General features: G+C 42.0%; 2 protein-coding genes across 2 annotated transcripts in view; one reads left to right on the top strand and one right to left on the bottom strand.

Annotated features, from left to right (window-relative positions):
• Positions 1 to 16,606, top strand: part of LOC136571913 (SLAM family member 5-like) — a 520,182-nt gene that overhangs the window by 473,683 nt on the left and 29,893 nt on the right. The window lies entirely within an intron of this gene.
• Positions 6,451 to 7,386, bottom strand: LOC136631707 (olfactory receptor 5M11-like). The gene has a single exon (XM_066605994.1). The coding sequence runs from the start codon at positions 7,384 to 7,386 to the stop codon at positions 6,451 to 6,453; it is 936 nt and encodes a 311-aa protein (XP_066462091.1).

Consider the following 16,606-nt stretch of genomic DNA (forward strand, 5'->3'; position numbering starts at 1 on the left):
GAGTATATCCCAAATGGTATCAGGGATACTAGTCCCTTAGTAAACCAGTAGTTAACCATCATTGGTGCAGTTGTCATGGTTGCAGATTGTAATAACAATATTTCCTCTCCTGTTTGCAGTATGTTTTAGTGCAGGTACCGGAGATGGTGTGGGGCCCCTTAACGTGATGCTCCCTCAAGGGGTAATAAAATACTGTATAGAGTGCAAAATAAACATCTTTCAGCTTCCAGACTATCTATGTATGAGACTGCCCTGCTAGCACCCTCACATATTCCAATCCAGTGGGGTATAGTTCCAAATGCCGTTTCATGTCTTTTACTGAATTCAGAAGGTTGAGAGGAGGGGCAGCAGGTGCAGACCATGACATTAAATAGCAGGCACATGATAATGATTGTCGGAAGATTAATGAAAACAGAAAACTGGATGTCCTAACAATAATGTTGTAACTGCCATGATTAATGTAAATCTTGAGTTTTACCCATAGATGATTCCAAATATCGGTGAAATGGACAAGTAAAACAGGCTATGCAGTGGTAACCGACAGAAAGAGGTAATTATACAAAAACCACTCTTTCCCTCCTGAGAGACTCAGTTACTCAGGAAATAGAGGTGATGGCGCTCACTGAAATATGTAAGCTGGCTGCAGGTAAGGCTGTTTGTGTCTGCACCGACTTAAGGTACACATTGGGAATCGTACACGATTTCACATCTTATGGGGCACAGTGGAAGTTTCATGGGGTCCTCGAGTAAGCCAATCCAGAACGCAGAAGCAGTGTCTTTTGTTCTACAAGGTTTTAGCTCTTTCCGCACAGGTGACTTATCATCAGAGTCCAGGCTTATGCCACAGAGACAACCACTGAGGCTGGAAAGAACCAGAGAGCAGGCACCGCAGCAGCCTGACTTCCATAGAATGAGGTAACGGCTGGTAACCTGCTTGCACCTGAAATAGGTGTAGATATTTCTCTGTTGCTTGAATTACAGGAACAGGCCTCAAAAGAAGAAAAAGGAGGAGTGGAAAAGCGAACGGAATGCTACTGGGGTCTGGCAGAAAGGTAAATGCCTGTGCCTCCCCTGCACGCTGTACTCCATGATGTCACATCTGATCCCTGAGCTAACCCATTCATCCAAGGAGGTAATGTGTGGTATGGTGTCTTCTGCTTGGCTTACCCCAGGGTTCAACACTGCTGCAATAGGGTTTGTACAGGGATGCATAATATGCGCCCGTTACAATCCAGGCCAATTGGTCAAGGTACCTTCTCGGTGCGAGCCAGACTATCTGTATCAGTGACTGCAGGATGATAGCATACAGCTACCACAGGTAGGTGTTTAGAGTTGTTGGTTTGCATAGACCTCTTTTCATGTTATTTGGAGGCGTGGCTTGAGAAATAAAAATAATTTTAACACGCTTAAAATATGACCTAAGAATATGTTTTATGAAAGTAATTTTGAATATTTGGATACACCAGAAGTCATAATAAATAATAAAGGTAAACATTTTATTAGTCATCTACTTGGTTAGAACCACGCCTGAATATAAGACTAAGTTGAGTCCCTATGAAGGTTTTGTTTGGTAATGCTGCTGTAATAGGCCTACGCTTATTCCAGGCCAAAAAGGAGGGCCTTACCTCCCATGTGAGTGCCTAACATCAGGAGTTATATCATCTGTCACTCATAAATGTGTATTCTTCGTGTTTCCAGATCAAAATGCAAAGAATCCTTTCAAGTGCTGTTAACCACTACGGTCTCAGTGAAACTTCAAGAAAAGCTAATTTGGGTTCATGTCAGACATTGAATAAAGATAATCAAGGGAGGAGACAGATGTGGCCCATAATCTCTTGTTATATGTAGGACCCCTGCGGTCATTGGGCTGTCATTTCTCTTCTTCCTCATAAGGGATGTGGTAAATACATAACTACTGATGAAGAGGATTATGACAAATCTAGGAATGTTGCGTTATAAAATTTGCTTAACTTGGTTCGCAGTGTTTGATAACGTGAAAAATAAGTAACTGCACTGATGATGATATTGATAAATCTAAGATTATTCTATTGAAAACTTGATTGATTTGCAATGTTTGATATTATATTTGTTTAAATAGTAATAATTAATTGATTAGTTTATGTATACAGTATACAGAAGTTATTTGTGCTTTACTGAAGATAGATTAGGAATATTCATTTGCTACAGCAGAAAACTCATCAGGTCCCTCTGAGCAGAGATTGTTTTATTGATAAATTTGACCTACAGATTTTTGTTTTATCTATTTTTATGAAGGGGTGAAGAAAAGCACACAAGACCCCAGATTGTGAATTTGTTTTGTTTGATTTGCCATGGACTGATTTATTCTGCATCAAATTTATTTGGGACTGAGAAAATTTATGAACTGAGTTATTTCCACCAGGACTTTTGGACTTTTTCAATTGTGATTTGAAATTTCATCTTCTCCAAGTACCTGCTGCATCTGTCCATACGCTATGACTATTCAACTGAGCCTGAAGAACTGACAAGTGTGCCCGACTGCTGCTAAATTGCCACTGGGGTGATCCTCATACTCTGCACAATAACCGCCAGCAGATGACGTCAAAGGAGGGAAAAGCATCACAGCTCCTCCCTGAAGACCTTGGGCAACAAAATGCTGTACAGAGGCAGCTGCTACATTGGAATAAAGGGGCTCTATAGTCAGCTGTGGATACTTCTGGATATGGAGAATGGAGAAGATTGTTTGATACCAATGTAATGGGCGGGGACAGATTCCTACTTAGGGTCTGTTCTTTGGCTAACCAGGGAAAGCAGTGAGGGCACAATAATCCCCCTGCTTCCCTGCATCGGAGATCCTATAGGTTTAGGATCTAAAGAAGATCAAGAGAAGAAGAACAATTTTACAGGAAGAGACATTTGTATTCAACATCTAACGTTTTTTTTTTAATTTTTTTATTATTTTTCATTATTTTCTCGAGCCCAGATTTGATAAGATTGGTTTTATGTTGCTAGCAAATGAAAATATAGGGAACAGATATTTGGTTGTTTATGTAATATATTTCAGAAGTTGATTAATAGAACTTGAAGATCAAACCATGATATGTCAAAGTACATATTCCAACCCTAAATTGTATGCTAATTTTATGTATCTTGATGAAATATTTGTAGCCCTCCATTTTGTCCTCTATCCTCCATTTTGTATCTTACATACGAATAGCTATGAACATTCATGTGGCCTTCAAACCTGTTTGGTGTAGGAAGCTTTGATGTAACTGTGAAATGTGACAGAACAATGCTAACGGCTTTAACTACAGTTCCATTTGTATAGGTTTGTTTGAACTCTGTCCATATACATTGTATGGCCATGAATCTGTTGTCTTGTTAATCCTGTGATACCATCATCATTGTCTAGGGAATTGAGTTGCTGATTCTGAACCTTTGATCAATGAAACTGGCTCCTTCAGATGGTGGGGGGTCTCAGACTGATAACATCTTGGTTTACAAAGCTTGGAGAATATGGCCTATGACTCAGCAAGTTATACTAGTATAAAGGACAGGAGAGAGTTAGGAGGAGGAGTAGCTTTTGGAAACTAAGAAGTAGAAGCTTTTGGAATCTAGGAGGAGAAGCTCTTGGAATCTTTGATGGAAGGATGAGAAGCTTTGAGTAGTAGATGAGTATGTCATCTGCTGAACCTCTAGAAAATATAGGGAACTTTTGGTGATGGTAATATGTGACCTGTAACCTTTTAGGTAATAATGTAACTTGCTATCTTTATACTTTGTGATGTGACATCTGCAACCGTTATGTTTTGTATATAGCTATTATCATTTGTATATAGACATTATCCTTTGTGTATAGACCCAATAGTTGACAAACGTAGGACAATTAGTCACCACTATGCTCAATTATCATTTGGTTTTAATAAATTCTTATTGTTAAACCTTTTATAGTGTCTTACTCTCTTTAAAGCGTAATATGAACTAAGTCTTGCTCCTTGCAGCAATACATAAATGGCGCTGTGAACAGGATTACGCAGAGAGTAATATACTAGTTTGTTTTAAAAGGAAAATTGTGATAAACTCATATTTAAAGAATTTTCTTGTGATAATCTGGCATAGTGTGAAAATGTCGCTGTTTAAGAACAAAAAAAAAAAAAAATGTCAACAGATACAATAAGGTAGCAGTAAGTGTACCAATGTTTCAGCCATATTGTGTAATCAGGCCAATGTTAACCTGTAACAAACAATATAACCTGAAATCACACCTTGGAAAGCCAGTCACATTCAACATGTTGTATGTCATTTAAACTATGAACAAGGTGGCTTATGCAGAAAACGTGAAATAAAGATCAATCTTTCAGGAGCCATCTACCTAGAATACCGTTGGGAAACTGTAACGTGTTGTGAGGTATTTTCCTTATCCTGGATATCACCCAGCAGTAGGCAGGGATAAGGAAGGTGACAGCTAGGGTCCCCTGTAGGCGGTAGGGAAAGGCCCGAGAACACAAAAAGGAAGAATAAAAACATCCAGGAGAATGAAAATACGCACAACAAAGGAGGGAATTGTGGGAGATATCCTATAGGTTCACCATTTTGTATGTATTTTCTGTTATCAACTGTGAATATACTGTATTTTGTCTATAATGGTCTGAACTTCTAGAGGAAGTGAAGATCACCCCCCCACCACCTCCACAAGAATTTAAGGAGCAGTGCCTATTGTCCCAAATACTGGTTAAACCAGTTCTAACTGGCCAAACCTTTTTAGGAATGTCTCTGTCCTTGGCAAACAGAGGAGATACAGGATGTTTCTCTCATGGAGCTAAATTCAAGAATGAACTGAGCATGCTCACTGAAGTTCCTCCCAGATGGATGACCTCACAAGCTACCTCACAAATACCTCCCTCTGAGGACAACCAATCAGCACGCTAAATAATGTAACTGTATACTTCCTGGGTGGAAACTTATTTAAGTTTCAACGCGCGCAGAATAAAGACAGACTCTTTTGGGAACACATGATGTAGTCCGTGTGGTCTTTGAAGGCTCTCCAGGCCTGTACACATATTATTTAATTTGGAACACATGGTATATCTATAATAGCGAATTTTGCGCTAACATCATCATGGACCTGATGAGTCTGGATGATCTTTATGACCCCATGGCATCATCCAATGTCTTACGCTTTTTACCTTTCAAATTCCTGCTTGTCTATTTGTCTGCAATTGGCTGGATGAAGGTGTCTGATCATCAGGCTAATGACCCCTGACTTTATTCCTGCTTTCATCTCCGACTTCAGAAGGTTCCTACACCGATCTGCCCTATGAATGGCTGCAGCTGCTTTATGCTTCTTGCAGTGCTGTACCTAATAGCACAACCTGTCCCGGTAAGTGCACATCTCTCTGTTTCTACATACCATCTATATGTTCACCAGGGATCTCCTGCACTATGGAGCACCACTTTTTTCTTTCTTATACATGGGCAGTGTTAGCTACCTGTGAACTAGGCACAAGCCAGCAGCTTGCTAGGGAGGCACTGGTGGATTTAGGCCCAATATCCATGCGCTGGGTTGACTTGTGGAATCTGCGAGGGGCACCTGCATAGACAATCAGCAAATTAATCCACCCATACGGAAACATGGGCGTCCGCAAATGAAATAAAGCATACAGATTTGATTTGCTGACCTTTTGGTCCAGATAAAAAAATCGCAGCATACTCCATTTCAGTGCGGATTCCGCACGGATGGCTTCCATTGAAGTCAATAGAAGCAGTCCGATCCACAGCTTTCTTCCATGCTATAAGTTCTTGTGGAGCTCCATGAATTATTCGCCTCCTGACTCTGTCTTCTCCTTTTTAGGACTTTTAAACAACAGAGGGGAGGAGACTGATTCATGTACAGTAGCTCTACCAGATGCTGTTACGTGAAAGGAGTGAGTAAATTAAACAAGTAATCCTAAACTCTGCACTGAGGAGGGATTTTTGGTGCACTTTTACCTTATAAGAGCACAAAGGGGCACTATTGTATTGTAAAGGCAAAAATTGGACAATATTAACTTACAGGGGCACAAAGGGGACACTATTACATTATGGTGGCACAAAGGTGGCACTATTACCTTTTTGCACACAAAGCAGGTTGCAGTATCTTTTGGGACACTAGTACTTTTTGGGGATACAAAGGTGGTGCTATAATATTTTGAGTGGCTTACAGACAGACAACCTATCAGTGAAGTATATATAACATATAACATTTTTTTCTTACAATGGGGAATAGGTGGGGGTCATAAAAAATTCCATACAGAGTAACATCTAACTGAAGGCCACCACTGGTGCGGGGAATGTTTTCCTGCACACATTGGGCCCTCTGACACCTGTGACTGGATTTCATAATGAATTTCTGTAATTCTAATGGCCAAAGGAGTTCCAACACACTACTAGATGGGATCCTTAATAATGTGACCATTTAGTGTACTTTGATCATTATTGAGGTGATTGCTTCATTGGATTTCTTTTAATGGTTCCTTTGACATCCTTATTTCTGACACTGTAGATGATGGGGTTTAGCATCGGTGTCACAGCAGAGTAGAGGACGGAGATAGACTTGTCTATGTCTGGAGAAGAATGTGAACGTGGACGTAAATATAGAATCATAATGGTCCCATAGTAGAGAGTCACCACAATCATATGGGAGGCACATGTGGAAAGAGCTTTATGCCTTCCATCCGAAGAGCTAATCTTCAGTACGGTGGACACAATATGGATATATGAAATCAGAATGAAGAAAAAAGATAAACTGACTATAATTCCAGCTGTAATGTACATTGATACCTCGTGTAGCCAAGTATCACTGCAGGATATTTGGAAGAATGGAGGCATCTCACAAAAGAAGTGGTTGACATGGTGGGAACGGCAGAAGGACATCTGGAAGGTGTAGATCACTTGTATTGTGGAGTTGGTGAAGCTTGCTGTCCATGATGCAGCGGCCATACAGATACACGTCTTCTTGCTCATGATGGTGTTGTAGTGCAGAGGTTTACAGATAGCAACAAATCTATCATAAGCCATGGCGGCAAGTATGAGACACTCTGTAGCCCCAAAGGCCAAATGGCAATACATTTGGACAGCACAATCTGGTAGAGAGATGCTCCTGTCCTTGGATAATGTGTTCTGCAGGATTTTAGGGACCACGGTAGTAGAGAAGCAAATGTCAATAATGGAAAGATTAGTAAGAAAGAAGTACATGGGAGTCTTGAGCTTTGGATTAATCTTCACTGCAATCATCAGTAAAAGGTTTGCTAACAATGTGATAAAATACATCACCAAGAATGCAATAAAGCCAAAAACCTTCAAGTAAGGATCAGAGGACAAACCGAGGAGAATAAATCTGCCTGAAGAAGATTGGTTGACTAGTTCCATTCCACAAAAATGGGCATCTGTCATGGGAAAAACAAGATGGAAGGTTAGGTGAGTAGGAGCTAAAGACAACTTTACTGTGCATATTTGGCCTCATGTAACAAAACCATCATGAGAAAAAAAAAAAAGATATTTACCCCAATAGAAGCATGTTCTATTGACCCTTAAGGCCCATTTACATTTGACGAGTGTTGGGCAAAGGATGCCCGACACTCGCCCCTGTATCTCCGCGCTCCCGTGCTCCTAGCACAGCTGGATCGCACACAGTGCAGCCAGCAGGGGGTCGGGACAGTGCAGGAGATTTCTCTCCTCTCGCTCCCCCGCCCCCTCCATTGAGATACACAGGCGTCGTTTGATAGTGAATGGCGGCTGTTTAAACATTGCTCATCTTTTAGCAGCACAAAAGATGAGCCATGACGATCATCGCTGATCGTGCAGTTTAGACAGCCGCCATTCAATAGCGAACGGCGCCTGTGTATCTCAATGGAGTGGGGCGGGGGAGCGAAAGGAGAGAAATCTCCTGCACTGCTTCGCCCCCCTGCTGGCTGCGCCATGTGCAAGCCAGCGGTGCTAGCTCCCATGCAGGAGCGCAGGGATACAGGGACGAGTAAGATAGTAACATAGTATGTAAGGCCGAATGAAGACAATGTCCATCTAGTCCTGCCTGTTTATCCTGTTTACTACGTTGTTGATCCAGAGGAAGGCAAAAAAATCCAAGAGGCAGGAGCCAATTAGCCCTTTTGGGGGAAAAATTCCTTCCCGACTCCCTAATGGCAATCAGACTAATCCGTGGATCAACCCCTAATAGTTCCTACCTGCCTGTATACCCAGATTAACAATTAACCTAATATTTATATCCTGTAATATCCTTCCCCTCTAGAAAGACATCAAGTCTCTTTTTAAACTCCTCTATGGATTTTGCCATCACCACGTCCTCAGGCAGAGAGTTCCACAGTCTCACGGCTCTTACAGTAAAGAACCCTTTTCTGTCTGGGCGATGAAACCTGCTTTCTTCTAGATGTAACAGATGCCCTCTCGTTACTGTCGCAGTCCTGAGTATAAACAGATCATGGGAGAGATCCTTGTATTGTCCCCTCATGTATTTATACATGGTTATTTGATCGCCCCTTAGCCGTCTTTTTTCCGGGGTAAATAATCCCACTTTGGATAGCCTCTCTGGGTATTCCAGTCCCTTCATTTTATGTATTAGTTTAGTTGCCCTTCTTTGAACCCCTCCAGCACTGTGACATCTTTCCTGAGCACCGGTGACCAGAACTATTCCATGTGGGGCCTGACAAGTGCCTTATATAGTGGGAGGATAATGTTCTCGTCCTTCGCCCCTATACCTCTTTTAATGCACCCCAAGACTCTATTAGCTTTTGCAGCAGCTGACCGGCATTGGTTACTCCAGTTTAATCTACAATCCACTAGTACTACCAGGTCTTTTTCCATATCACTTTTCCCTTAGAGTCCCCCATCTAGTGTATATTGGTGACATCCGTTTCTCCTGCCCATGTGCAGAACCGTTACATTTATTAACATTAAACTTTATTTGCCATTTTTTCTGCCCACGCCCCTAGCTTATCTCGGTCCGTTTGTAGCCTTACTTTGTCCTCTGTTGCATTGATTATATTGTATAATTTTGTGTCATCTGCAAATGTTAATATTTTACTTTGCAGCCCCTCTCTCAAGTCGCTGATAAATATATTGAACAGAATGGGGCCCAATACTGAACCATGTGGCACCCCACCTGCAACGGGGACCCAATCAGAGTATGAACCATTCATTACCACCCTCTGCTTTCTTTTTCTGAGCCAATTCTTTACCCAGATACACACGTTTTCACCCAATCCGAGCTGTCTCATTTTATATATCAGTCTATTATGCGGCACGGTGTCAAATGCTTTAGAGAAGTCCAGATATACGAGATCAATAGACTCTCCCAGGTCCAGCCTAGAGCTTACTTCATCGTAGAAGCTGATCAGATTGGTCTGACATGATCGACCTCTTCATGAACCCATGCTGGTGAGGAGTTATTCCGTTGTTCTCCCAGAGGTATTCTTTGATGGCGTCTCTCAGAAACCCCTCGAATATTTTTCCAGTTACTGACGTGAGACTTACCGGCCTGTAGTTACCAGGCTCACTTTTGGACTCCTTTTTGCAAATTGGAACCACGTTCGCAATGCGCCAATCCAATGGTACAAACCCGGTCTTGATAGTATCCACAAATATTAGATATAGCAGCCTAGCTATCACATCACTTAGTTCCCTTAGTACCCTTGGGTGTATTCTATCTGGGCCTGGCAATTTATCAATTTTAACCTTCTTTAATTGGTTCCGCACCTCCTCCTGCGTTAGGTATGAGATATTTTGTGAGGGGTTCATTTTATTCCCCTGCATCTCATGTGGCATTTCCTTTTCGTTTGTGAATACGCTTGAAAAGAAACTATTTAATAGGTTTGCCTTCCCTCCATCATCTTCAATGATTTATCCTGCATTATTTGTTAAAGGGGCAGTGCAAATCCTTTTGCTGTTAATATAGTTGAACTATAGTTTCAGGTTGTTTTTGCTCTCTTTGGTGATCAGTCTTTCTGCCTCTACCTTAGCAATTTTGATCTTTTCTTTGCATATTTTGTTTCTTTCCCTGTACGATTTTAGCGCTTCTTCGCTGCCTTCTTGCTTTAGTAGTTTGAACGCTTTCTTTTTTTCATTTATTGCCTCTCTTACCGTCTTGTCGAGCCGCATTGGTTTCCTTTTACTTGAAGTTCTTTTATTTTTGCCTGACACTCGTCCAATGTAAATGGGCCTTTAGAAACCAACCTAATTTCTTTATCTTGTAATTCTTTTTGTGTTTCTTTAATTAGTATCTTAAGACCTCAAGGGTGTATTGTTATACATATTGTATATAGAAGTGCACAACAGTGTATTGTACTATTTGCAGTATATGGAAGTAAAGAAGAATGTATTGTTATACTGTAGGAGTGTAGTACACAATGACCTGTAGAGGGCTATATACAGGCATTCTTGTACTAGAAGTGAGATAAAACACCTGTGCGTGTGCAGGCAGGAAGTGATATTAAAGGGTCAGTTCCTGCCATGCTCAGGGGGAAGTTTTAAGTGCAGCAGAGCTCAAAGGCCTACAAGCCCGAGATCCAGTGTGGACTAGTGGAGGCCTCGAGTCTGACAGGAATGACAACCCTAGACTCTTACCCCGTAATGGAAGCCCTGAGTTTGACAGGGAGGATGACCCTAGACTCATATCCTGGTAGGGGTACAGAAAAAGAACTTTGGTATATGTTATGGCATTGTGCTGTACATGAAATAAATTCTGGCAGGCACCATAGTGTTTCAACAAATCCAGGTCTTTGAGCTTTTATGCGTAAGTGTTTCCAATTCTGGATGGAAAGATGGCAATCCTATATGTGAGTGAGCCCAACTTGCCACATATGGTGGAAGATGTGCAGGCAAAAAAAAGGCAAACACAGAAGACTGAGGATGTACATTGTATATCTGCTGTGAGCATTGCTACAAAGCTGCATTTAAAGGGCCAGGAGGCCGAAAGTGGGGTTGCTGAGGGAAAACAAAAGTTTGAAATTGGCGTTTAAAGGTCCAAGAGACTGAAAGGGTAGTTGCCTTTGGGGCAAAAAGGTCCAGATAGAGTACTACAATAAACCAAGCTGGTGGACTGTTTTTTTTTGTTTTGTCCATGTTGCAGCCAAGATAGCAATGGTGGAGGGAGACCACCTAAAAGAGCCCTGCTGGGTTTCTGTGCAGGATGGCACATTGCAAGCTGCACAATTTGAATGGACATTTAATGAAGAGTGCAATCACATAAATGTCATCAACATGTTTTCTGTATATGATATGCCTAAAATTTATAGAAATGTTTCCCAAATGAAGGAAGAGTCTGAACAGGCTGTTACAGGGAGTTCAGCTACTGCCCATGTGGGATTTAGCCCAAATAAGCCTCAAGTGAAGGCATCCCAGAGAGAGGGGTTAGCGCTGGAGATTCCAGTGAAGCTAAAATAGTTGCTAGCTGCAACCAAACGTCAGTTGGGGCGACAAGAAGTTAAAATGCAAGGAATAAGAAAAAGAAAAGGAAGACTGCTTCTAGTAAAACAGAAGGTGTAGTCAGTGCAGACGTCCAAAGTTAGACAGATGGTGAACATTTGCTTAAAGTTCAGGAGGAACTTGCCACAATGAGTGCTAACCTGAAAGCTATGGTGAGGCAAGGGTTACTGATAGAGGAGGCAGAAATACTCCAGAGAGAAAGATGGGTTGCTCTCTAAGATGCTGCTTAGGTGAAAACAGAAAATGCGATTGTCTTAAAGGAGAATGAGCACCTTAGAAGATTAGCTAAAGTTGAAGATGATTACAGGTTGTTGCTGGAGGAGCAAACCGTTCAGTGTGAGCAAGGCTTGGAAGAATTGAGAAGTGAGAAAAAGAAATACAAGGGATATCTTTCAAAATCCCACAAGGAGATACAAGATCTCAGAAATGTAGCCAGAGATGAAGCTGGTCGCAGATTATGTCTGGAAGCGTAGGCTTCACAGTGTGAACAGGACTGTAATAAAATACAAATAAGAGATGACATGTTGCAAGTTAGAAAGAGCTTCTGCAGATGCACGGAATCAAACTACAGGTTTACATAGTAAGGGTGCATTCAGACGACCGTATATTGGCCGGGTATTCACGCTGGACGATATACGGCATCTCTCTCTGCAGATGGAGGAGGCTGGAAGAGCCGAGAGCAGTGCTCTGAGCTCCCGCCCCCTCTCTGCCTCCTCTCCCTCTCTCTGCCCCTCAACACTATTTGCAATGAGAGGAGGTGGGACGGGGGTGGGGCTACGTTATGGGAATTAGCTCCACCCCTGTCCCACCTTTCATCATTGGAAATAGTGCAGAGGGGCAGAGCGGGGTGGAGAGGAGGCAGAGAGGGGGCGGGAGCTCAGAGAACTGCTCCTGGCTGTTCCAGCGTCCTCGTCCTGCAGAGAGAGACGCCGTATAATGGCCAGCGTGAATACCCGGACGATATACGGTCGTCTAAATGCACCCTCAAGTTTCAGAGTTGAAAATGCACTTAGCAAAAAAAAAATTGTGAATTGGAGTCTTAGATAATGGAGCTCAAGGAAAACCTGATAATTGAGAAGGCAAAGCAAAGGTCTTAAAAGACATACTGGACTTCAAGACAGCACAGGAAGCAATTCATGAGCAAGAGGTGACCCAACGACAGATTCACTAACTGCAAAAGGAACAATGGAATCTGAGATCAATACGAGTGCAAATTTCTGAAGGAGACAACAGTCAGGTTTTTCTGGAAAAGCTGAAGGGATTAAAAAGTGAATTAGAGACTGTAAACCATGTGCAAGAAGTTGTAGAAAGTAGGAAAACAGGGTAAGAAGAGACAAACTCCACGCAAAGACCTGTAGAGAAGCAACTGAAGAACCAACGGCAATTCAGGAATGAGCATGAGAAAGCTGAGGTGGCAGCTAAGAAAGCCCCATTTAAAAAGAGAAATCCCTGAGCCTGGAGTTTTAACACCACAGGGGTAAAAGCTGTGATACGGCCTTTATAGGGGGAGGGGAGGGGTATATAGGAGTGTATTACATAGAATGGTCTGTACGGGTCTATAGACAGCTGCACAAAGGGACAAAACAAAACCAATGATTTCAATAGTTTCATTTTCATTAGCGGTATTCTTGACATTAATAGTATGGGAGAGAAAAGATAGGACTTGCCTTATCTTTCTCACACATAGTTACTGCTACATGCAGGAAAGATAAGGCAGGACCTATCTTCCTGCAGTTTTTTTCAAACTCGAGCACTATGGCAGGGTTCTAAAGGCCCCCCAAAAAACACAAAGATAACCCCCTTCATACGCAACTATTCTCCGTAGCAGCGAGCGTAGTTGAACATATGCCCATGTGTTTTTGCCCTAAATCAAGTCAAAAATAGTGCACAAAAAGACACAAAAAAGAAAAGTTCTTTGGCGCCCCCTGTAGGCCAATCTGGGAGTGGTAGGAAACCCACTCTCCTTACTTCATAGAGCAGAGAATATTCTCTCACAGAAAAAGCACCTACTGCCCTTGTTGCTACATTCCATCTCTTTGTTTATTATAGGGAGGCAGATAGACAATACTATATAGGTACATGAATAGCTTTTTTATTAAATAACAAAATACAACATGGGAAGAACTTTTCTTTTTTTGTGCCTTTTTGTGCACTATTTTTGTTTACTTTGCATACCCACTGCTCTGGTAGAGTTGTTGGGATGAGTTCATGTTCTGCTCTCCAGATCTACAGATACCACTTAGGGATTATAAAATCAAAGCTCACTTGGACTTCGGGTGCCAGAGGGTGGTTTCTGGATACTGGGACCCACTATCTGGCGCCAAGTGAGTCTGAACACCATTTTTTGAAAATGATAGAAAATCCCAGGCAGTGCCCTTTTTGATTGTGTTCTTCCTTTGCCCTAAATTTGGTGGCCAGGGTCTCAGGAGTATATGCACTAGCTTTCAGCCCGGCCATCATCTAATGTTGTGATCAGCTATTTCTTGCCATAGAAAAGGTGGTCTGTTATCAGGAAATGAGCAGTAAATAACCAGAGGACAGAGAATCAATAGCTACAGTATCTGGAGAACGGAGCATTATGGAAATGGACATCTTAGGAGTCAGTGCATTGTTTTGTGATTTTGAACACATAGGATTCCAGAGATGAGAATACCTCTTTAAGTAATTAGCGCAGAATTTGAACCTAAAAATAAAGTGTCAAATGTTGGACAATCACTTTATTGCCTATCTACAGCCACATCCTCCAAAATCAAGGTCTAAGGGTTCATGTCTAGGACCGTGATTTCACTGCACATTACATGTACATTGCATGGTCGCATGATACGCAGTGAATCAATGAAAGTCAATGGACTTTCATTGACCCATGCACACCAGCATGTAGACTCTGTGTATCGATATGCAGGAAAAAGCAAATTGCAGAATGCTCTATTTCTGTGTACCACGCAGCATGAGTCCGATACATTTCTGAAACAGAGCGAGGAATTAAAAAAAAAAGTCCCACTACGTGTGTACATGTGCTATGAGGGCATGAGCAGTGCCCACACAGACATATACAGTCAATGCCAGCTCTCTACCAGAAAAGTGTATGGTTACATAATGGGTAAAACACTGTGGGGAACCCTGCAGCGTTTTACGCATATGCCTGTTGGTCATGAGCCCTAACTGTATTTCAGACCAGACTTCCCCATAATTTGCAGACATCTAAAAAAATTTTTTGGGCAGTGTTATCTGTAACCCTGCTTCATACAATGTATATTTGTGTGCAGGGCTGATAAAGAGATGGCTGTGAATGAACCTCATTCCTTCTGCTCAATAAGCCCCATCCTCCAAAATGAATGTCTGGTGTGTTTTTTAGAGCCCATTACCTCTCATCTATAGCTGATGTCTCTCTGATTACTGCTGGGCTCTCCATTACATTACAGCGAATATCAGATCCTTCAGTTGTGACCCTAAATACTGTTCAGACTAATTGGCCCTGATACAATTACTGACATTGTGAGGAACCTGTGGGGAACTTCTGCTCCTGCCTATGGGGACCATTGCCTATGAGATCAGCTGTGGGGAACCTGTGCTCCTGCCTAGGGGGACCATTGCCTATGAGATCAGGAAAATAAACCTATGATTTGAGATTTTCTAAACTATTTTTTCTTAACCTATATCCCCCCCCCCACCCCCAACATTTAAGTGAAAATTGGAAAAACCCTCCTAAGAAAGTCACTTTTTTAAATTGTAGATTTTGAATTACTTTCTCAAGTAAATATATTTGGCACAAATATCTGTATTTTTTCATCAGCCTAGCTGTATGACACTTTGTATTTTACAGGACAAGTTCTAGTTTTTATAGGTTTTTTTAGGTAGATATAACATAGTAAAAAACATTTTTAGAATTTTTTTTTGCTGGGGGCAATAGAAAAAAGCTATTTCACCATGTGGTATAAAAAATATATTACCTTTTAGTCTACAGGTCATAATGATTATAACAACGCCTGTTTTGGAGAAGTAACATGATCAGAAAACGACTACTTTTTTGTTTTGTTTTTACAGAATTCATAGAATCATAGAATGGTAGAGTTGGAAGGGTCCTCCAGGGTCATCGGGTCCAACCCCCTGCTCAGTGCAGGATTCACTAAATCATCCCAGACAGATATTTGTCCAGCCTTTGTTTGAAGACTTCCATTGAAGAAAAAATCACCACCTCCTGTGGTAACCTGTTCCACTCATTGATCATCCCTCACTTTCAGAAAGCTTTTTTTAATGTCTAATTTGTGTCTCCTCCCTTTCAGTTTCATACTTTTGGTTCTAGTCTTTCCTTGTGCAAATGAAAATAGGGCTGATCCCTCTGTACTGTGACAGCCCTTCAGATATTGGTAGACAGCTATTAAAGGGGTTGTCTCGCGCCGAAACGTTTTTTTTTTTCCCATAGGCCCCCCCCGTTCGGCGCAAGACAACCCCAAGGGATGTGTTAAAAAAAAATAAAAAAAATTTATTACTTACCCGAATCCCCGCTCTGCGACGTCTTCCTTCTTCTTACTTCTTCCTTCACCAAGATGGCCGCCGGGATCTTCACCCACGATGCACTGCGGGTCTTCTCCCATGGTGCACCGTGGGCTCTGTGCGGTCCATTGCCGATTCCAGCCTCCTGATTGGCTGGAATCGGCACACGTGACGGGGCGGAGCTACGTGATGATGCGTAGAAGGGGGAGGAGCCAGAACGCCGCTCGTGCCTGGACCGAGCTGAAGGGGAGAAGACCGCACAGCGCAAGCGTGTCTAAAAAAAGCAAGAAGACATCAGAATTAGACGGATCCATGGCGACGGGGACGCCAGCAACGGAGCAGGTAAGTGAATAACTTCTGTATGGCTCATATTTAATGCACGATGTACATTACAAAGTGCATTAATATGGCCATACAGAAGTGTATAACCCCACTTGCTGCCGCGAGACAACCCCTTTAAGTCTCCTCTCAGCCTTATTTTTTACAATCTAAACATTCCCAGATTCTTTACCCGTTCTTCAAAGGACATGATTTGCAGACCGCTCACCATCTTGGTAACGCCTTTCTGAACTTGCTCCAGTTTCTTGTCTTTTTAAAGTGAGGTGCTCAGAACTGGCCACAATATTCCAGATGAGGTCTCACTTAGGAAGAGTAGAGG

Source organism: Eleutherodactylus coqui, chromosome 6, assembly GCF_035609145.1.
Source record: "Eleutherodactylus coqui strain aEleCoq1 chromosome 6, aEleCoq1.hap1, whole genome shotgun sequence".
Lineage (NCBI taxonomy): Eukaryota > Metazoa > Chordata > Amphibia > Anura > Eleutherodactylidae > Eleutherodactylus > Eleutherodactylus coqui.

Bases quoted from the DNA above. Each gene is read 5' to 3' on its own strand.
- LOC136631707 (XM_066605994.1), bottom strand. From the start codon at position 7,386: ATGGAACTAGTCAACCAATCTTCTTCAGGCAGATTTATTCTCCTCGGT.